General features: G+C 39.1%; 1 protein-coding gene across 2 annotated transcripts in view; it reads right to left on the bottom strand.

The window, feature by feature from the left end:
• LOC121863290 overlaps positions 1-24,106 on the bottom strand; it is a 58,055-nt gene that overhangs the window by 10,514 nt on the left and 23,435 nt on the right. For both annotated transcript variants that reach the window (XM_042361875.1, XM_042361876.1), the window contains exons 2-8: positions 18,499-18,677; positions 17,921-18,128; positions 12,937-13,164; positions 11,231-11,413; positions 8,162-8,346; positions 2,303-2,993; positions 1,813-2,038 (exon numbers count right to left, since the gene is read on the bottom strand). In XM_042361875.1, the coding sequence (XP_042217809.1) occupies positions 1,813-2,038; positions 2,303-2,993; positions 8,162-8,346; positions 11,231-11,413; positions 12,937-13,164; positions 17,921-18,128; positions 18,499-18,677 (1,900 nt within the window). The remainder of the gene's footprint in view (positions 1-1,812; positions 2,039-2,302; positions 2,994-8,161; positions 8,347-11,230; positions 11,414-12,936; positions 13,165-17,920; positions 18,129-18,498; positions 18,678-24,106) is intronic.

The following is a 24,106-nucleotide window of genomic DNA, read 5'->3' as shown; positions in this document are numbered from 1 at the left end:
TATTTACTGTTTGTTTGCTTGTAAACAACGTCCATAAAGGTTAATAAGTCCAATAATACCCTTCACAACCTCACCACAAACAAAGGAAACTGAAGGACAAAACCTAAAAAACTAGAAATATTTCTTTCGGTATCCTCCAAATTTTTTTTGCAAATAAACAGTGTTTCAAAAAAAACATTCTAATAAACAATATCCTTCATTATATTAACATTGAAGGATGTTGTATACTACCAAACAGGCATTAGAAACAAACTATTTATTTGCAAAGGACACTGAAGGATACTGAAGGAAACATTTCTAGCCTTTTAGGTTTTGTCTTTTAGTTTTCTACGAGTTCCTTCGTTTGTGACTTGGCTGTGAAGGGTATTATTTAACCTACTAACCTTCTAAGATTTTGTTTACTAGTAAACAAAATGTAAAAATACACTATTTATTGGCTATGAACACCGACGGAAGCAGTTTTAGCCTTGCAGACTATTTCCTTCGGTTGTGAAGAGCATTGTTTGACTTAATAACCTTTAAGAACATTGTTTCCTAGTAAACAAACAGTAAATATGCACTCTTTCATGGTGTAGAAAATTTGGCGCTCACGTTTCCTAAAGCCGGTGAGTGTTGTTTAATTCTTTTTTAGTTATAGACAAGTATAAACACCCAGTCAAGTGTTTATACCTGGTATTGGCGGACGCCCGTCGCCCGCCCCACAAGGGGTCACAGCTCAAGGTTGAAGAAGTCACAAGTCCAGAAAGCTGTGAGAGCAAACTTTTTCGGAGTGAGAATTGTGAACTCTTGAACAACTGCTAGAGTTGTGACGGCATCGAGTGTGAGTCGTTTCAAGATCAGACTTGACCAACAGTGGAGCAAGTTCAGATACATTAAGGAACCAATGCACACCTAGTGCTTGCCAACTGTGTAACAGAGACGTGACCGACCGCCCAAGCGGCTAAAGAGTCAATCAGTGGCGAAGAGGATAAAAGTAAAAAGTGTAGGATTTTTTTTTTCCGGCGATACATGTTGGTGTTGGACTGGCTGGGAACATATCCCATTGAACCCCATGTTATAATGATCCCAATTTACGATATTTTTGACTTGCAATGAGGTTTTCAGGAACATAACCCCATCGTAAATTGGGGATACCATAATGAACAGTAAACCCTCATTTAACTGACCCATGCAATAAACAACCCACCCCCCAAGGAATGGGTTCAATTCTGCCATACAAGATTATTAAGAACACTTTAGAACCTTTAGGAAATTGATTATCCGCAGGCAACGGAAGAAGCTCACACAACTGAAAATTTACAGCTTCAAGCCAAGGCCTAGTTGGACACTATACCTATACCATCAGGTGTAAGCACTCCCAGCACATCAAATCGGACATCAGTTCCCTCAAACAACATTAACCACAAGTCCAGGTGGAGTCTTCTTCAGACTAAGAATAACTACAGTACTGTGCTGTACTAAGTGCATTTGTTTACGGCAGAGAGAAAGCGAGTGAGTGGGTGAGTGAAATAAAGATGACTGTACATGTACTGTACTTTATGTTATTTCTGTATAACACGATACTGTATATTGTACCTGTATTTCCATATATTTGTACAGTTCTCCCACGCATGATTATTACCTAACTCAAGTGATTATCTTATGCGCTTTAACATATTTTTGGTACAGCACCTCCATTATCCGACTTATTGGCTTTTCCGACCCACCCCTCCCCCCATATAGGTGAGTTAAACGAGGGTTTACAGTATTCTCACCCTATTCTCAGTGAGTAAGTAAGAAATTATGAAATTAACTTCAGAAACAAGTACATACCTCTATACTTTCTGGTGTAGTAATCACTTGTTTCATCACAGTACAGTTTGTTGAGATGCCTGCTGCTTCCAGGTGCTTGTGGTACGGAGACTTCAGCCTGGCACACTTCCTTCTCCTCAGAGTGGTCAACTGGGCAGCGACTGGGGTCAGCAATTGGGAAATATTTCTTGCAGTGGGTCTCGGCTAACTCAATCTCAAGATGATAATTAACACCACCTGATGCAGCCTTGAAGAGTGGAAAACAACACAAAATAAGTTCTGGCTCACTGCTTAACACTATAACTACTTGCTAGCACAAGAAGAACAGTAAGAAATTACATTAACTAAATATTTTCAAAACACTACTGTATAAACCCTATGGATGTGAAACAGAAAATTTTATTTATAATAGGTAAGCAACTCAATTAATATGAAAAAATCAGCTTTAACTACAAAATTTCTATCCACAATCCTTCAGATTACCTTTACAATGTTGAAACTATTTATTTACCTGTTGGTATGCACTGATGACCTGCGTAAGAGTATATACCTCATCTTCGTCCGCCCTCAGGTTATATTGCTCTGTGACAAAAGCAGCAGCTTGTTGTACATTAGAGTCATTTGCTGCAACAGATTGGAAACCTGCACTTGTGTCTTGTGAGACATCCAGGAATGGATGATCCATAAAGTCAAATGAATTGAGGTTAGACATGAGTTTGTGGCGTAAATAGTCATCCAGGTCATCGCAGGTGAAAGAGATAATTTTGCGGAAATCAGGAGTCTGAAGCCATGCCTGTTCATGGACCTCTGCTTTGCACACTTCATGTTCCTCAGTAGGATCCAACAAGCAGTGTTCACCATTGCCAAGTGTTGGGTCAAACTTGCGACAGTTGGTTTCTCCTAACTCTACCACCAGAGTGTACTTCTTTCCAGACACCACTTGTGAGGTTGCTTCATGAACCTTCACCAATTTGTAATATTCAGAATCATCCTCCCGTCTATTGTATTCATCCACAATCATCTTGACCACTTCCATTGTCTCATCATCAATCTCGATTGGACTGTGACCTCCCAGTAATGATGAGCGAGATCTAAATGATGACACTAAGCCAGGTGAAGCAGAGCTCAGGCCACCTCCCAGGGCAACAGGCACAATGAATTCATCCTGGCCTGACTCACGATAATCATCCTTGTCATAACACCTGTGGGAAACAAATAAGTAAAATCAATATATTGTCAATGGTGCTCAAAAGTTAATTTAAATTATTAACTCGGGGTGGACGACAGCTAAAGATTTACAGACCAAGTGACAATGATATTCCTATTATCATGCCTTCATATTTTGGCCACTCTGGTAGGTACAGCTAATACAAATGTACTAATTTTTGAAAGAGTTGAAGAGTGTTCCAAGGGTACCTAAAAAAAAAGTGTATATATATATATATATATATATATATATATATATATATATATATATATATATATATATATATATATATATATATATATATATATATATATATATATATATATATATATATACACATATATAAGCATTCAACATGAATTTGAGTAACGGCATGTACAAGCTGGACAATTTTGTAATTAAGAAGATTTGTGACCAGGTGAGAAGGCCGGGTCACCTGACCATCTGACCTGACCACCAACCATTGTGTGCTATTTAAAGATTAGTAGGGTCATTACCTAATACCTGACCATTGTGGACCTGGTCTCACCCTCCTCTGTATATATACACCTTGATTTGTATATATATATATATATATATGCAGTATATATATGCAGTATAAATATGCAGTATATATATGCAGTATATATATGCAGTATATAAATGCAGTATATATATGCAGTATACACACACACAAACACACACACACACACACATACATACATACATACATACATACATACATACATACATACATACATACATACATACATACATACATACATACATACATACAGTTGAGTCTGGATTTAGGCCGGTTTTTGTTTATGCGTTTGGTCGTTTACATCGGGCCTTGCCAGAATTGAAATGCTTTGATTATGCGGTAAATTTGGTCATTTACGCGGAGAGCAGCTGGCGGTCCAGCCGCGCCGCGCCATTTTTGGATTCAAACCTCCTGCCATCTCCCGCCGTGTTGGGTAAGCGGCGCGAGTAAGGTTGCACAGTATGTCATTGTTGCGTTATCGGTGATGTCATATGACGTATCGGACTGTGATTGGGCCACGCATCCTTACCTCCCTCCCCCGGTAGCTGTGATTGGTTTAATGTAATATGACGTGCCTTGCCACGGGAGGGAAGAAGCCGCTGACCTAGCCGCGTCAGTCGCTCTCCACCCAGTCACTCCGTGTAAACTGTGTTCCATTGTGCTCGCTAATCTCGTAAGAATGGCTTCCGCTGGACCCCCACCACAACAGAAAAACCTTGCATTACCTGGACCCAGCCGCCCCAAGCCAAAGAAGATACGAAGTTCCCTAAGTTACCAAGTTAAGTACAAGATCGTACAAGATTTAGAAAAAGGAACGAGTCAAGTTGATTTGGCGCGCCAGCATGGCGCGAACGAATCGACGATCAGGACTATCAAGAAGGATGCCGCCAAGATAAAAGAACACATGAACATCACAAAGTCTGCAGGTGCTTCAATGATGAAGTACTGTCAGAACAGGGTGCTGCTCAAGACGGAGAATTTACTTGTGAGCTACTTTTTTGGAAAAAATGCCTCGCCGTACATACATTACCAAGGAGGAAACTTCTGTCCCTGGCCATAAGCCAATGAAAGACACGCTTACCCTCCTTCTTTGTGCTAATGCTTCTGGTGACTGCAAAATAAAGCCACTCCTTGTGTGCCACGCAGAAAACCCCAGAGCATTCAAAAACATTAGGAAGACCCGCCTTGGTGTTATGTGGCGGTCAAACCCAAAGGCTTGGGTGATCAGGAATTTATTCTCTGAGTGGGTGATTGAGGTGTTTGGACCCAGTGTTCGGGAATATCTCAGGGAGAAAAATCTTCTGAAAGCTTTGTTGGTGATGGACAATGCACCAGCCCACCCTCCTAATTTGATGGTTGAATTGCCAGAGTTGAACTTCATCACTGTGCACTTCTTGCCACCCAACACAACACCTCTCATCCAGCCCATGGATCAACAGGTAATTTCTAACTTTAAGAAGTTGTACACAAAGGCACTGTTTAGAAAATGTTTTGCGTCCACTTCTTCCAGTGATGTTAGCTTGAAGGAATTTTGGAAGTCACTTCAATATAGCAGACGCTGTTTTTTTAATTACCTCAGCCTGGAAAGAGGTTACTGTGAGGTGTCTTTGTGCTGCTTGGAGGCCATTGTGGCCTGAATGTGTCCTTCAAAGAGACTTTGAAGGCTTCAAAGAGTTAGAAGAAGAGACTGTTGCTCATGAAATTGTGTCTCTGGGCAATTCCATGGGCCTGGAAGTGGATGATGATGATGATGTTGAGGAGTTGGTGGAAGAGCACAGTAAGGAATTGTCCACTGAGGAGCTGCTTGAGCTTCACAAAGAACAAAACGAGACACTGAAGCAGAGCTTAACTTCTGAGGAGTCAGGGGAGGAGGAGGACAAGGAGGAAAGCTGCATCATTCCAGCCAAAGATCTCAAGGATGCATTCTTTTGCTGGAGCAAACTGTCCAAACTTGCTGAGGATTATCATCCTGATGTTGGCTCTGTGCAAAAGGCCATCAGTGTGTTTAATGACAATGTTATGAACTACTTTTGGAAGGTCCAGAAATCAAGGTTGAAGCAGCCAACCCTGGATTCCTTCTTTACAAAGGTAACAAAAGACCCTACAGACAAAGTGCCTGTGAGACAGTCACCAAAGAGGGCTAGGAAGGATGACTCCTCTCCTTCCACCTCTTCTCCATAATTCTCTCCTCCCCCCTCCCCCTCTGCCTCCTGTCCTGCATGCTGAACAACACTAAGTAAGATAAAGTACAATATTTTTTAAATTTTCCACATAATTTTTTCAGTGTTAAGTGGTTGTATTTGGGGGCCTGGAACGAACTAATGCTATAACGAACGAGGTTCTAGAACCAATTAGATTCGTTATAGCATACCCCACTGTATTACATTTCCGTGAATATAGTATATCAAGCACAGTATGAATAGAATATCATTGTAATATAACAGTATTTTAACCGAAAACTATTAAAAACACGAGTAACATCTCTTGAACATCGAAAGGTTAGGTAAAGTCTTTTGTTTTCGTCATGTATTTTATCCAATTTTACATTGAAATACATCACGTTTCAGCAAAACTACTATTTATTTCTGAGAATATATATTCATTCAGGCGCAGTTTAGGTAAAATACACATGTGATGTAACAGTTTTTTAACCGAAAACGATTCGAAAAACACGTACCCTCTAGCCCTGTTCAAGAAGAAGACTGGGAGGAGCTGTTTGGTGCTGAAGACGATGACAAGGAAAATGATTTTGATGGATTTTAATGAAAATATTCAGAAATATGGTATCGTAGTATTTATTCAAGTGAATTAGGATAGAATATCATTGTAGTACAACAGTAGTGACGATGTGGAGGAAGCGGAGGGATAGAGCGGGGAGGAGTGGTGACTGGCGGGAGCAGGGACGAGTGGAGATGCCAGCCAGTACATTACGGGTGTACAGTATTAATTGTTTTTATAGCTCTTTTTGCATTTTAATATTAAATACTGTACATTACATTTCAACAAAACTACTATTTATTTCTGAGAATATGGAAATGTAATATTTTTGCTGAAATGACGTACGTATTACAGTGGAAAGTGGGATAAAATTGTGACGAAAGCAATGACTTTCGCTTCCTTTCGTTCAAAAGATGTTACCGTAATCGCTTTTCGAATGGTTTTCAGTTGTGGGATTATGAGGCTAATGATAGGATAGAATATTATTGTAATACAGTACAACAGTTTTTTAACTGAAAACCAATCGAAAAGCGATTACAGTAAAATCTTTTGAACAACGAAAGAAAGCAAAAGTCATTGTTTTCGTCATGATTTTATCCCACTTTCCACTGTAATATGTACGTCATTTCAGCCAAAATATCACATTTCCATATTTATTTCTGAGAATATAATCATTCAGTCACAGTTAAGGTAAAATATACTTGTGATGTAATATTTTAATGAAAATACAGTATCGTAGTTTTCTTTTGTTTCAAATTTAATTAACAAAGATTGATGTTTCAAATGTAATGAACAAAAATTTATGTACAGTATCTATAAATAAACTTTAAAAAATGAATACTTTGTTTTACATCGTCCTGTGCTACCATACCATGCATTTGGCTACTTTGGGCTTGCTATGATGATGCAAGAGATCTGCCCTGGCAACTGAACCGACACTCACAGCTGGTGGTGCGTTGGTGCGTCGTTTCCATTGTTTACTGGTAGTTACTGGTAAATATTTTTCATCCTAACGAAACTATTACCTGTTTAGAGGTCAACCCACAAATTTTTGCCAAATAATTTGGTCTTAAAAACTCGAACTACACACAGGTATATACGGTAAATAAGGACATGGGGGGCCAGGGGTTTTTTTTTGGGGGGGGGGCAGCAAAAGTACACGGATTTTTAACATTCACGGGTATCTCTGTTACCTAACCCCCGTGTATGTTAAGGGCCGACTGTACTACGTTGACGACTAGCATTGATGGTGTCAAGATAGATCTGGATATACGGCTCCATAACTTTCGTAAGATGGTTATTAGACGCTTCATACCGATGCTTGTCTGGGTCGTTGTCAAGGATGAGCTTAATTTTCTACCCCAAATCGATGATTTCCTTCACACAATCATGGTTTGGTCCAAGTAATTCAATGTTTTTCTCTGGTGGTGGGGGTCCCGCGGAAGCCATTGTGAGTTGTGAGGGGAATAGTGGGCACAAGAGAGAACTGTATACGCGGACTGAGAACAATGAGACAGGCCCTGCTAGGTCAGCGACTTCTACCCTCTGGTGGCAGGGCACGTCATGTTACAGTAGACCAATCACAGCTGGCGGCGGAGGGAATGCGTGGGTGGTAAGGATGCGTGGCCCAATCACAGTCCGATACGTCATATGACGTCAGCAATAACGTAAGAGCGGCCTAATGCGCACCACTCACCTCGCCGCTTCCCGCGCACGGTCGAGAATGGACCGCTTGAATAAAAAATGGCATGGAGCGTCTGGACCTCCAGCCGCTCTCCGCGTAAATGACCAAATTTACAGCGTAATTAAAACATTTACATTCTGGCAAGGCACCGCGTAAATGACAAAACGCGTAAACAAAAACTGCGTAAACCCAGACTATACTGTACTGTACTATATAAAAAAAACTATGGTTAACTTACTGTGCTGAAACAAGATCTCTGGCAGGAACCCATGGCTGGTCAACAATTTGCAAGTCACATATTTTAGTTTCTTCATCTAGATCTTGTTTACAGAAAGTTCTGTTGACATCAACACCAGTCAAAGTCTTCTTGCAGTCTGTCTGTGCCAGCTCAATGGTCAGGTAATACTTTAGACCAGCAACAACCTGAAAATGACATTACAGATTAATGTATATGCTGACTTAATAAAAAATAAATAAAATAAATATGTAAATAATACAGGTTGACAACCCTTTATCCGAAATTCCAAAAACCAAAAAGCTCTGAAAACCGGAAACAAATTTTTGTGGAGCAATTTTTTTTTTTTTTTATATTAGCCCACCTGGGCACAGATCACTGACCCACATCGGGGCCTGGGGGGTGAAAATGTAATAGTAATAATAATTATAATAATAATAATGATAATACAGTAAAAATAATAATTATTCATAGTAAATAAATTTTTTTATAAAAAATACACAAAAATAAAATAAGAATGATAACAATAATAATAATAACAATAATACTGTAATAATAAAATAATAATAATAATAATAATAATAATAATAAAGAAATACAAGAATGAAAAAAAGATCAAAAGTGAGAAACATGACCTAGACCTATGAATTATTATTATTATTAGTAGTAGTAGTAGTAGTAGTAGTAGTAGTAGTAGTAGTAGTAGTAGTATTATTATAATTATTATTATTATTATATTTTAGCCCCCAGGCCCCAATGTGGGTCAGTGACCTGTGCCCGGGTGGGCTGATCCCTGAAAAAAAAAAATTAACCATTCTGAAAACCGAAAAATTTAAAAAACCGAAATACATCTGGTCCCAAGGATTTCGGATAAGGAATTGTCAACCTGTATCTACAATTAACTGAATTAATTCAATCTGGGGCAGATTACAGTTTCCTGTGTCAAAGAAGCTGAGCAAGTACATACAGTATAACTTTATGATTGGACACAATATGTGATCCTACTACAATACAAAACATAGGATAATAAAGATTCTGTTTTTATTCTAGTAAGTCTTTTCCTCTGTGGTGCAAGGCAAAAAGATTGACGAACAACAGAGACTTACCAATCACTTTTGTCATTCACTCTAATACTTACAAACGATGGGTTCTGCTACAGTGTTTTCTTTCCACAACACAGCCCTAAAACTCCTATCTGGTTTACCTGTTGCTTCAAAGAACTCTGTATCAAATCCATCCAGAAAAAGAATGACATGCTCTCCAACCACATACACCCTCTGTTTCATCCTCCTATCTACCTCTCCTTCACCTCCTTAGTCTAACCCCCTTCCTCTCCAACCAACCATGACTGGGGTGCTCTCCATAACAAAATTTGATTGGCTTTCTGTTTAATATTCTTTTCACTTTTACAGTTTATGTTTATTATTTCTTACGCTCCTGTTCCTAAGCACATCATTTCCATTGCTTCTAACTTCTTCCTCACTCAGGTATAATCCAAACCCCACATCTGTACAGTAATGTCAGATAAACAATTCATCTTTACATTTCCATCTTTGTCTCGTTTCACATAGTTCTCGCTTCCCTCTCCCTCCATATATTTCTTACTGAGCCTTTAGGTATTCTTGTGATTATACAATACTCATCATTCATTGTTCCCTTTGCTGTTAGTTTTACCCCTCTTATTACCATATCCATGAATACACTCAACAAGCATGGCAAATTTACACATACTTCATGTAATCCCACTTTCTCTTGCCAACACATTCTAATGTAGACTTTAAAAAAGTATTTTAAATACTTTCAACACTGTGCATATATCACTCTATTACCATATACTGTATACATTTTCCAGAGACATAAATGCAACAAAGTATTTCCTCCCCTTTCTCCAGATACTTTCCACTGATACTCCTCAACACAAACATCTAAACCACACATCCTCTTTCTTTTCTCAATCCAGTGTTCTCTACTTAGCAAACTCTTTCCAGGTTTGCTTAACAAATTTATTCCTCTCTATTTTACATTCATTCCAATATCCTCCCCTGTATACAAGGAAACTACTAATGTTCTCTGCCATATCTTCAGTAATCTTTTCCGTCATGCAAAGCATATTTACTCCATTCTATCCTTTTCACTTCCCTTTCCATTGAGGTAACATCCACATCTTGTGCCTATCCAGTGTTAAGTTTACTTACCACCTGTCTTTCCTCTTCCTCATCTAACATTTTCCCCTCTTTCAACTTTGGTTTATATGTCTTCACATCCTGAAACAACAACTATGCCTCTCTTTCATCTATATCTTTTGCTACATTCATTTTTTTTCGACTCACTAACATTTATAACCCTCATTATAATTTGGATTCTATTTTTGTCCTGAATATTCTGTTCCCTATTATTCTAACTTCTACAAGATGATAGCCAGATACTCTGCAAGCAGTACTTTTACATCACTCATTGTGTATTTCAGTCTTCAGCCCATGAACACATACTATCCATTCTTAACCTGACCAACAGTACAATATTGTATTCTGGTATCGACTCCCATATTTTCCCCCCACATACTATCTTCACACTTCATCACTCAGCAGCAAAGCCACATCTTCTTTTGCTCTCACCTTTTTAGACATTCCTGACTTTACTCATTTCATACTAATTATATGTATACACAGTAAAACACCAATTTTCTTTGCCTTTGTCTTTTTGAAAACATGAACATAAAAGATAAGTTACCATCCATCATTCAAAGTTAGTGAAATGACTAAGCATATTAGTAGTACAGTATAAAAAAAAATGAGTTATTTTAGCATACAGTATTGAATTTTCATTATTACTTCATCAAAAAATAAAAAAAATGGTGAATAAAATTTTAACTGATATTTTGTTCACAAATCGAATCATGGGTCAAACTTCTTTTTTTTTGTAACTTTGGACTTACATAAAATGGACCTTCGTAAATCAGAGCCTGCCTGTAGTGAAAACTGCGTTTCTGTGTCTTATATTTGTGCATAAAATAACATATGATAAGACAGAAATCAACACTGCAGAATTCAAAGCAAAATTTAGTATATTAACCTGTGTGTGAGCTTTCAGGAGCCGAAGAACCAGGTGGAGTTCTTCTTCATCAGCATTCCTGTCGTACTCCTTCAGAGCAAAATCAGCAATCTCCAGGATGGTAGGATCATTGAGAGGGGCTGGCTGAGGGCATCCCGCACAAGGGTATCTCACTGGGATGACCAACTCCTCCTCTACACTTCGCTAAAACAAATTAAACAAAAGCATAAGTACAATGATCACCCTCACCTTCTGACTTTTGGGAATTGACTGATTCATTCACTCAGGAAATATATATGATCTTGTAGGGATTGACTTGCTCAAGGACAGTCATGGACTTATTGATCGGCATTAACTCTCTCTCTTACTTTCATATTAATTTACTGTATTACACATGCTGTTCTTTTCAGGGAATATAAAGCATATAAAAGATAGTGGAGATATATTCTAAGTGAGCTTCAAGCATTACTGCACAAAAAGCTTAGCTAATAATCAACCCAATACAATGATCTAGAAAAAACAACTACCCAGGTACTAATGTTTTATATAGTACAATTAACTCCTTCATAAGAGAGAGAGAGAGAGAGAGAGAGAGAGAGAGAGAGAGAGAGAGAGAGAGAGAGAGAGAGAGAGAGAGAGAGAGAGAGAGAGAGAGAGAGAGAGAGAGAGAGAGAGAGAGAGAGAGAGAGAGAGAGAGAGAGAGAGAGAGAGAGAGAGAGAGAGAGAGAGAGAGAGAGAGAGAGAGAGAGAGAGAGAGAGAGAGAGAGAGAGAGAGAGAGAGAGAGAGAGAGAGAGAGAGAGAGAGAGAGAGAGAGAGAGAGAGAGAGAGAGAGAGAGAGAGAGAGAGAGAGAGAGAGAGAGAGAGAGAGAGAGAGAGAGAGAGAGAGAGAGAGAGAGAGAGAGAGAGAGAGAGAGAGAGAGAGAGAGAGAGAGAGAGAGAGAGAGAGAGAGAGAGAGAGAGAGAGAGAGAGAGAGAGAGAGAGAGAGAGAGAGAGAGAGAGAGAGAGAGAGAGAGAGAGAGAGAGAGAGAGAGAGAGAGAGAGAGAGAGAGAGAGAGAGAGAGAGAGAGAGAGAGAGAGAGAGAGAGAGAGAGAGAGAGAGAGAGAGAGAGAGAGAGAGAGAGAGAGAGAGAGAGAGAGAGAGAGAGAGAGAGAGAGAGAGAGAGAGAGAGAGAGAGAGAGAGAGAGAGAGAGAGAGAGAGAGAGAGAGAGAGAGAGAGAGAGAGAGAGAGAGAGAGAGAGAGAGAGAGAGAGAGAGAGAGAGAGAGAGAGAGAGAGAGAGAGAGAGAGAGAGAGAGAGAGAGAGAGAGAGAGAGAGAGAGAGAGAGAGAGAGAGAGAGAGAGAGAGAGAGAGAGAGAGAGAGAGAGAGAGAGAGAGAGAGAGAGAGAGAGAGAGAGAGAGAGAGAGAGAGAGAGAGAGAGAGAGAGAGAGAGAGAGAGAGAGAGAGAGAGAGAGAGAGAGAGAGAGAGAGAGAGAGAGAGAGAGAGAGAGAGAGAGAGAGAGAGAGAGAGAGAGAGAGAGAGAGAGAGAGAGAGAGAGAGAGAGAGAGAGAGAGAGAGAGAGAGAGAGAGAGAGAAAAAAACCTGGCCCTGTCATTGTGTTGTGATTTTGTTCCATTTGTTATTTTCAAAGAGTTTCAATTTTAATAAAATAATTGTGAACTTTCCTAGGGAATCAGTGACAAAATCCCAGTTACATAAAATTAATTCAATAACTATATCACACACCTTTCTTTCACACCGTATATCAGCATCACCCTCCAGGATCGGCACCACCTCCAGACCTGATATTTGGTTTGGGTTATGAACCACAATAACAGAACAGATGTAGTGGTCACGCTGGACATCTCGGGGACACGACCTGGGGTCAGTCTTCTCGTCGAGTGACTTCAAGCAAAGGTTGAAACCATATTCCACATTCACTTGCACTTTAGTTGTGTTCATTAATGGGTCAAACTGCAAAATATTACCCATAATTAATATATATAAAGCAGTCATAAATAAATTACTACAGCAAATGAAAACTAAAAAATTTCATAAAACTATTTTTATACAGTACTTGATACTTTTCAGCATAAACATATATTGTACTACAGTAAATATACAGAACTTAAATTTGAATTCATCTTAAATCATATTGGCAAATTCAACTTCTGGTACATGTTACTATTAAAAATCACAAAATACCTAATACTGTATATGTATAGTGAAGTACAGTAAGGAGAAATACAGTAATCTCTCCATTAGCCAAAATCTTCTATCCCCAGAATTCTGGCTGTTGCAGAATTCTGGGAAAAATCTCTCCATTCCAAGTATGAGAACAAATTTCCAAAGACTGCACCACGTGCACTTCCGAGAAAATTTCTCCATTCTGGCCACTAGAAAAATTTCCAAGAAAATTTCCATCATGTTTCTGTTGCGGGGACCCACATTTATTTTTTACGGGGATTAGCCCACCTGGGCACAGGTCAGTGACCCACATCAGGGCCTAGGGGGCGAAAATGTAATATTAATAATAGTAATAAAAATGATAAAAATAATAATAATACAGTCAACTCTCGCTTTACGCGGTCCCACTTTACGCGTTTCCATGTTTACGCGGTACCCTGCCGAACACGGAATGCTCACTTTCCGTGGTGTGTGTACCCCTTTATGCGGAGAGCGGCTGTCAGTCCTCTTGCGCCGCGCCATTTTTGGATCCAAACCTCCCGCCCTCCGCCATGTTGTGTAAGCGGCGCGAGTAGGTTGCGCAGTGTATGTCTTTGTTGCGTTATCGGTGACATCATATGACATAGCGGACTGTGATTGGGCAAAGCATCCTTATCTCCCTCCCCGCTAGCTGTGATTAGTTTAATGTACTATGACGTGCCCCGCCGCAGGAGCGTTGAGGCCCTTTGACCTACCCACGTCAGTTACACCCCTCCCGGCTACACTGTGTATATTGGTATCCATTGTTCCATAAGAATGGCTTCCACAGGACCACCACCACCACCACAAAGAAACTTTGCATTACCTGGACCCAGCCGCCCTAAGCCAAAGAAGACACGACGTTCCTTAAGCTACGAAATCAAATATAAGATCATACAACAGTTGGAGAAAGGAACAAGACAGGTTGATCTTGCGCGCCAGCATGGTGTTAACGAATCAACTATCAGGACAATTAAGAAGGATGCAGCCAAGATAAAGGAGCACATGAACATCACAAATTCGACAGGTGCTTCTATGATCAAGTATTTAAACAACCAGGTGCTTCTCAAGACGGAAAAATTACTCGTGAGCTACTTGGTGCGTCAGGCGCGACGGAACATGGCGGTGGACACGCGCTCAGTTAAGGAGTACGCACGTGAACTGTATGCTGCAGTATCATGAAAGATGGGAATTACAGAGACCAAACCCTTTAATGGTTCCTCTGGGTGGTTACAGAGGTTTAAGAAGAGGAACAAGATCACCAATATCAACATTGGTGGTGAAGAAGCTAGTGCTGACCGTGTTGCGGCTAGGGAATATCCTCCGTTTTTACGTGAGATTATGGAGGAAGGACAGTACACCGACGACCAGGTGTTTAACATGGACGAATCTGGTCTTTTTTGGAAAAAGCTACCTTCCAAGACCTTCGTTGTGAAGAATGCCAGCAAGTGTCGGGGCCGGAAGTTGCAGGTACGCATCACCGTCCTGTTTACCACCAATGCCTCCAGTACCTGTAAGCTCAAGTTATCAATGATCCACACAGCACGCAACCCGCAAGCCTACAAGAGCATGGACATGACCAAGCTAAATGTCCACTGGCTGACCGCACGTAAGGCGTGGATGTTCTCTAATCTGTCCCTCTCCTGGTTTGATGACTGTTTCGTTCCCGATGTGAAGAAATTCTGTGAGCAACAGAATGTGCCATTCAAGATTTTGTTGCTACTTGACAACGCACCAGGACACTTTCCCCTACTGTTAGATCGTCATCCCAACGCAAAAGTGGTCTTCCTTCCTCCCAACACTACGTCTATAATACAGCCCATGGACCAAGAATTGATCTGTAATGTAAAAGCTGCATTCTCTGCTAAAAAATTCAAGCTCCTGAACGACTACACCAACACCAAGGAAGAGTTGCGTAACTTGAGTGACACCAACACCGATAGCAAGAGCGAAGACGACGAGGATCAACAGTTGGCAGAGCAAGAAGTATTTTTGAAACAATTCTGGAGAACATTCAACGTCAAGAAAGCTGTGGACTCCTTGGTGGAGGCATGGGATCAGCTGTCTGTAGCAACTGTTCGTCATGCATGGAGACATGTGTTGCAAGGTATTCCGGGTGTTAGGCAGAGTAAATCTGTGACTGGTGAGGTTCAGACTGTTGCAGTAGCAGTGGACCTTGCCAGAGAAGCACCAACGACGACATCCTGGAGGTGATAAGGGATCCTGATGTGACTACCGACGAGATGGTAGATGATGATGACGTCAGTGAAGAGGCAAGTGGTGTTTCATCCCAAGAAGAACGCCGCTTATCCCATAGTAATGTAAGGGGTGCCATCGAGTGTATTGAGAAAGTCAAGCTCCTCCTTTTTGTCGACCCTGACGCTAACAGGTATGAAATCTTCACTACCCAGCTGTTGCAGACTATGGAGCCCTACATCAAGGTTTATCACGACAACATAAACACCAGCCGTCAGCAAAGCATAACAGAGTTCTTCGCCTGCAACCCACCACAGCCAACCCAAGCCAGTGATAGTGACAGAGGCAGAGACAGTGATGATGACTTTGAGGGATTTGTCAGGGAGGCACTAGTAAGTGTGGATGACACCGATGAAGACTCACCTGAGGGCCAGTAGCCTGCCCTCTGCCTTGGAACCAGCCTCCATTCCCCTACGCCGACCCATCTCTTCTACTAACGTAAGTGTTAACCCCAACCTTGTTTTTTTCTAACCTAACCTTCAGTATATTATTCTCTTATTGATTGTTCCCTTCTATATTATGTGTGTGTGAATACCATCATAAAGTTAAGATGTTATTTTTAGTAAAACGTACGTATTGTGTCGGGAAAAAGTGGAGTTTGGGGGTCGGCCCGGTCTCTATTTCAATTAATCCCATATGTTATGTTGTTCACTTTACGCGGGCCGCCGTGGGTTCAATTAACTGCGTAAAGTGAGGGTTCACTGTAATAATAATTATAATAATAATAATAATAATAATAATAATAATAATAATAATAATAATAATCATCATCATCATAATAATAATAATAATAATAATAATAATAATAATAATAATAATAAACCATAAAAAAATACAAAAATTAAAAAAAAAATCAAGAGTCAGAAACAATATACAGTACTGTATGTATGTTGTGTTGTCAATAGTAAGAGATACAATTGAGACCCTGCAATTGTGTTTAAATTAGGCAGAAAGTCAGATCAGCAACCTGGGACTTGGTCACAATTTTCGTAATGCCACATTTTTTTTTTACGGGAATTAGCCCACCCGGGCACAGGTCAAACGATCCACAACGGGGCCTGGGCAGCAGGGTCTACCATTAGACAATACATTATGCTTCCAATATCTTCCTGAACAGTAGTACCTCCCTGTTTGGTAGCTGCCTACTACCTAGTACCTGGATGGGTAGGCTCAGAGTGCTCGTGAACTACGATTGGTCATTAATGTCATGTAACTGCATGGGATGCCTATGATTGGCTGAAGTATCTCAGCCTATCTCCTCAAAATTTTGCATCATGATACTCTTAGTTTATTGTCCGCTGCCATTGTACAGTACCAGCTTGTTCACTCGCTCACTACTGTTTTTGCGTACAATCTGTGTTGTGCAGTACTGTACATTATTGTGCCAGCATATAGTTAGCTATCAATTGCATTAAAACAGTGTTAAGGTGTACAAAGTGATTACAGTTATGTACTGTATGCAGTATTGTATTGTACATTCACTACATGTGAAAGTACCACATGTACAATACAGTACAGTATGTACTTGTACATAGCAGTGAACAGTGTATGCTTGTGTAGAGGGTGCATGTATAAATAATATACAGTGTTTGTGTTTAACCCCTCCTTCATGGACAGAGAGGAGAGTGACAATTAGTAACACCTGCTACAGTAGATGGTAAAGGTAGACCATCCTGTATCATCATATCACCATTTGGCCTGCCTGTATTAGCACCACAGGCTCAAGACTACAGCATCTGCTGGTGAGTACCATACAGTATAATGTATACAGTAGTATATTTTGTTTATTTATAATATATTGTATGTGTACAGTGGCGTTTGCATAAATAAATACAACTCTGTGTCTGTCAGTTCAAGATGCGTAGTTTAGACTCTTGAGAAACTTTCCCCAGTACAGTACCCAGAAAAATTCCAAGGATGAGAAAATCTCCCAATCCCGGAACCGCTTTGCACCAATTATTTTGGCTAACGGAGATATCGCTGTATCACCACAGCTATCTACCTATCTATCCCAGCATAGGTGCCAATCTGAATTGACAATAAAAAGATGTTGCAACTTTGTTTCACCATCAAATGAACATTGAAGCAATGCTGATCCAATGTTCATTTAATGGTGATGCGGATTCAATGTTGAAACAAAGGCAAGTGCCTGCTGGAATATTTCCATCTCTCCAAGGCCCTTACACCTCTCCTTACTACACAAGGTGGAACATACATGTGTCAAAGAACCTCCCTTGTGAAGGTGCTTCAGGAAAGAAAACCAACCTACCATAATGTTGCCAAGGTCAGAGCTGATCAACTCTCCTCTGAACTTAGACTCTGAGCCATGGTCTATATAATTAAATGCCTCAATGCCCAGCTGATTTTCATTAATTCCCTCAGGCAACTCTGCCAGCGTCACATCTGATGGGGAGGGCAACAGGTGATGGAATGATCCCCAGCTGTTAAAGTCGTTGTCATCTTCTGTTTCAGCGCACCTATGGATGAAATACAAGATACAGTACCGTACACTATAAACTGAACAGTAAAGGTGAATCATCATGTAAATAATAAAAAAACACAACTAAAGTACATACTGCACGGTGAAAGCATAATTTTCTCTTACAAAATAGCATATGTTGAACTCACCCCCTAAAAAAGGCTTGAGTGAACAACTTTCTGAATTCCAATATATCCTAATGCACTTTCTTAAATTACCTTACACAGGAGAAAACTTGTACTGACTATATCCTTCTACATAACATTGGAATAAAATTTATATACAATAGTATATGGAATGTAAAGCAGTGTAGATTAATATTACCAAAACAATTAAAAACAACAGGTGCAACCATAAAGTAGACTCACCTGGATTTTTCATCAATAACCTTTGAGCTATTGAGCCACTGCCTTTCCCAAATAACAATTTCACAAATGTGCATATCCTCTGTTGGGTCAAAAGCACACACATGGAGATCTGAAGTTCCAATTGGGCATTTGGTCTCTCCAACCTTCAAAGTAAGGTATACAAGCAAGCCAGACACAACCTGAAAGAAGAAATTATATATTCTTTCTATGTACATACACATAACTGTATCTTTATCATAAAAATCTACAGTTGTTGAATGGTAAATATCCACAAGCTTTTAAGTGTGATTTTAGTTCCAAGATTCCTAGACACTCCTGATGAGTACCTCCTCATTACAACTAGGTACCAACTGAGATATAACATTTCTAAAGCCCTGAGTATCTCACACAATACATATTTTTTCAAATACTGCTCAGTACAGTACTGTATCACAAAATTTCAAGAAAAATCCTATTAATTATGTAACTATATTAACTGTAGGATTATCCATATATAATCTCTACCCACTCTCCAGTAATGTAAATGGAATATGAAAGTAGATTCCACAACCCTGACATCCTATTATAGGCAGTGTACATACACTATACTCAGCCTTCAGTAAATAGGGAGGCAGGGAGGCCAGCACAGCACTTGACTACCTTCAATTCCCCATCTGTAAAGTTCAGTACCTATTCACAGCTTGGAAGACTGTAGATGCCCAAGCCATGAAACAGTGTCTCTTGGAACTGGAGGTGAACACTACGTACTGGGCTACTGCACCCTACTACTGATATGAAAAGGCCTGACAGCCCATTATGAGCAGTGTGGATAATATATACTGTAAATTAAACTTTTTTCTGGTATACAAAGAGGTAGCGTGGCTAGCACTACGCCAGTGGTGGGCACAGCTAAACTAAAAGTTAGCTTCGCTAACAGCTAATCTGCTAACTAAAAAGTTTTCGCTAACGCTAAACAGTTAAAAAAATTAGCGGAAGCTAACGCTAACCGCTAACTTTTATTATATGAATTTACTTTTGGTTTGTTTGTTATTTGGCTCTAAAACCCTTAAAAGCAGACCTAGAGAGCTGAAATTTTCATATGTTGTCTTGTAGATTAAACATAGAGCTTTCCAAAAAGGTATAGCATGCCAAGATCAGATGATGATCAAGGTGTACACAAATAATTAAATGAACTAATAAAATTAAACATTACCAGTTTACATTCAAGTTTCAACACACACTTTATAATCTTTATTAATTGTATGAAAAGACAGAAAGTATTAAACGAATGCAAAACTATAGTACTGTATAGCATAGGTAGCAAATAGCATCATGCCAAGATCAGATGACGATCAATTTATCAAGGTGTACACTGTACACAATTTCACAAATAATTAATTTGCATTCTCATACAACCTATCGGCCTTATTCATTATTCATGTAAATATGCAATACCAACCACATACACATTATACCAGTGCATTTTTATATAACTTATTGTTGGTCTTAGTCATGTAAATAAACAGAAAACTCTAAACTTTAATGAAAAGTAAGTTTTTAGAAAATTTTGTTTGGCACACACCTTGGATGACATCCTGGTTATGAGCTTATGCAGTACTTAGCATAACCAAATATATTGACACAAACAAATCCTATTTAAATTAACAAATAAATGAGAAATGAAATCATACATTAGTTTACAATTACACTCTATGATTCTTTCAACATACACTGACAGTCTTTATTTACTGTAAAAAAAAAGTATTAAACTTTAATAATCGAAAAATTCCATTCACTCTGGCTGCAGTGGCTGGGCCTTCATCATCGCCTCGACGTGATGCTGGTTGCCCTTCATAAACATCAGCCTCTCAAAGTTGCCATCTGACAGGGTGGCCCTCTTGGCCCTCAAGGTATCTTTGCACGTACTAACAGCCAGTCAGCCAAGCGTGCCTGACTGGCTGTTGGAGACACGCGTCGCGGCGTCACACGCTTACAACAGACAGGAACAAACATGTATAAATTTTGTTAGCGGACTTAAAGTTAGCGGAAGCTAAGTGGTCCGTTGATGGTTTCCAAAGTTAGCGAAAACGCTAATCCGCTAACGAGAAAGTTAGCTTCGCTAATTAGCGGAACCATGCCCACCACTGCACTACAGTACACTCAATCTAATTGGTATTTGTCAAATTTAATATGTTTAAAAGATGTCTGTGCAGACGGACTGACGGACCCAAAGAATTTGGTTTCTCTATTGTGAAAATGGCAATCAAAGATAGCATACATCACCTCAGCTACACTATTGTCACTGGAGAAGGAAACTACACTTATGACTTCATTTCCCTGTTCAGTCATGTTTTTATTTCATGGAACTGATGAAGTGTCCCACAAAGACTCCATGCTATGCCTAATTTGAAGATTTAATTCAGCAGTTTCTATAGCTTTAACTTTAACCTATTAGGGTAAAAAAAATTAGGTTGCACCCCAATACTTTTTTCTTAAATGCAATATTGTAGGCCTACTCAGGCATTTTTGTATAGTAAAATGTAATTAATATTGACTTCAGAATATATCCTAATATCAAGTGCACATGACTTCAAAATAGCCTCAAAATGCCCATGATATTGGTCAGATAAAATCTAGGGGGGCCTTACAGCACCAAAAAAATAATAAAATAAAAATCCCAGCTGGGTGGCTTGCTGTGCTCGCCATGTTCCTCACCCACAATTTCTTGGACCCCCGTCTTTTTTATAGTCCTGGACCCGCCCCATGGGGTCTCGACAGTTAATTCATCAAGCAATTTTCATTTGTAATGCGGGTAAAAAAATCACCTTTGGCATTTTATTACATTATTGGCCTCATGAGGAAACAAAGACACTCATCCAATACCTCGGAAACCCTCTCAGGGCCAAGTACAGTGCTATACGCTGTAATACTGTATGCAGATAACAATTAATGTAAAAAGCAGGTTTTGATTACCCAAATCAAGAATGACTTGCCACAATAATGGTATCTACAGTAGAGACAAAAATATCAACTACAGTCAACAAAATCAACTAAAGAAAACAAAATTCATCAACTGTAGACAACAAAAACATCAACTGGACAACAACAAAAACATGAACTGGAAAAAAACATTAATTAGACGCAAAATACAACTTAGATAGCAATAAGACAGCCACCCAGAGACCTTGAGGTAGGCGGCAACACTCCTACATTCATCTAAAGGTTACCAATAGGCCCCGCAGGTGATAAGTAAGTACAGTACAAGGCAACTAATAACTACAATTAACGAGTTCTAGACAATTTCCCAACACTACGACAACTGTGAAAATTTATATTAGGAGAAATCAAAAGATGGTTAATTACAGAGAGAGAGAGAGAGACTAATAAAAGACAAAAGAAAAATAACACTGAACTAAAAATAAATCCTATATATAAAATGTCCAAAGGGGAATAAACGTTACTACGACTTACAGTACTTCTTGACATACCCGTGTTTTTTGTTTGTCACTGATTAGGCTACGCACACACACACACACCAAGTCATTTATCTCAAATAAAAAAAAATCAACATCTATCGACTTGCACAGTTGACATACTTCCTGGATACAATGGGATTTATAACTTTTTTGTTGGTACACGGTCCTCACAGAAGGTCACAGAGATAACCCCCTGTGGATTTCCCTGTTACAACATGGTCTATCTGAGTCCAATTACAGTACTAATATGCAGACCTCTTCCGCTACCAGTTTGCAACAGTCACCATAAGAACAAATGTCAAATATCTTAGCCAGTTAACTGTGAAGCTAAAGGCGATTACTGAACCTGAGACAAAGGTCGAGTCATGAGCGAAGTGAGAAATGTCAAAAGGGCAGAAATGACTCCGAAGAAATGGTGGAAGGTCGCACCAGTACCGACAAACAAAGTGCAAGGGCAACTTAAGTAATCCCTAGTGACCACAGCAAAAAGTAGGCGGAATTATTAACAATGTTGGCATAAGGCCTGTGTGAAGGGAATTGGAAAAAAAAGCAAATATCAAGAGCACGATATAACATTAAACATGAGCAAGCCAATAAAGGGGACTACAGTACCTAAATTAAAAAGAGAAAATAGAATAAAACTGAAGTAAATAACTATAAAAGTACACCATGAAAATCAAGAAGCACAATTTCGTTGGAAGGATGGTTAAAATTGGTTGAGCGTGTATATATATATATATATATATATATATATATATATATATATATATATATATATATATATATATATATATATATACACATATAGTTGCATACAAAAATTCTCTGGACATTACTATCAATATCTGCCATCTACTTCAGTGTCATGTGCTTTACGTAAGGGGAATTGGGATTTTATCAAGTACAGTTTATGTTCCCAATTTGTTATTCAGACATAACTATATACAGCACCTATAATGAACCAATCACACGTATTACCCACACGTAAATGTCAGATACAGTACTCAAGATAGTGACGATTGTCGACAGAATTTGGTCCATATCTATCTGGTATCGATTCCGGTGTAACACTGTCCCTGTCACAATTATAATTGCTTATCAGATAATGATGACAGGATATCTCTCGTTGTGACGACGACAGAAACAGCTGTCAACACTTTATCTAGACCATCAGAGATACCCTAAAATACACGTACTGTAATACTAAATGAGATAAACAGCTTGATTGGCATATTTCAAGCAATGATTCTCACCGAAACTTTTGAGACGTACGGGGTGTGGGGGTTTGAAGACATACAGTACAGTACTGTACTACAGTACATGTATACCAGTAATATTTCTGGGTCTAGATTCTCACAGCCTCTACAATGAATAACCCTGGTAGCTGAATGTGTAATAATGCATCTAACTGTTGACAAGAGCTAAAGCATAAAAATATCTTATATGTATACTTTAGTTTAAATTAATAAGTAATTATATTCTTCTTTAGTTACCCAAAATATCCGTCGCACAAACCCTTGACGATGGTAAACACGCAGATGAAAAAATTACATAGTTAAAATAAGAAAAACAAGAACACAATGAACGGATGCAAACACTCCTTAGTCGAAGGTTATTGAGATGACGTCAAAACTGATTGGACAACCATAATAACAATAATTTACTTGGTAGAGACAACCAAAGACACATTTCAAAGTATTAACATCCCACAACCACTATTCTAAACTTTCCCTTACTTCGCAATTCCCCTTTATACTCCCTGATACACTATGTATCTTTCCCAATTTATATGTAAATTCTCCCCGTTAATGTGTATAATCCTTAGCCACACTTAAAAAAAAAAAAAATAAATGAAATAAAAATTCTTCCCTATCACTCCCCAACAATCATTCTCACACTATAATATAAGTAAGTTATTACTGCCACTGTCGATGATGATCCAAGTCGCAATTTCTGAGTATTTGTAAATTGTACTGTATATTCACGAAAATAGATCAGCCATGATACCCAAAGCTGTCTCAACACAAAATGTGCAACTGTTTACTCGAAGATTTTTTCTGGGGTGGCATTTGGAATTTTAATGGAAGTTATGTCCTCTTAAATTAAATAGGTTTATTTTACCTAACCTAAAAATAGAGGGTCAGTTGACGTCA

Source organism: Homarus americanus, unplaced genomic scaffold (genome assembly GCF_018991925.1).
Source record: "Homarus americanus isolate GMGI-L3 unplaced genomic scaffold, GMGI_Hamer_2.0 scaffold46197, whole genome shotgun sequence".
NCBI classification, from domain to species: Eukaryota; Metazoa; Arthropoda; class Malacostraca; order Decapoda; family Nephropidae; genus Homarus; species Homarus americanus.
The sequence above is the reverse complement of the archived record's forward strand: the minus strand, read 5'-3'. Positions and strand labels throughout refer to the sequence as shown.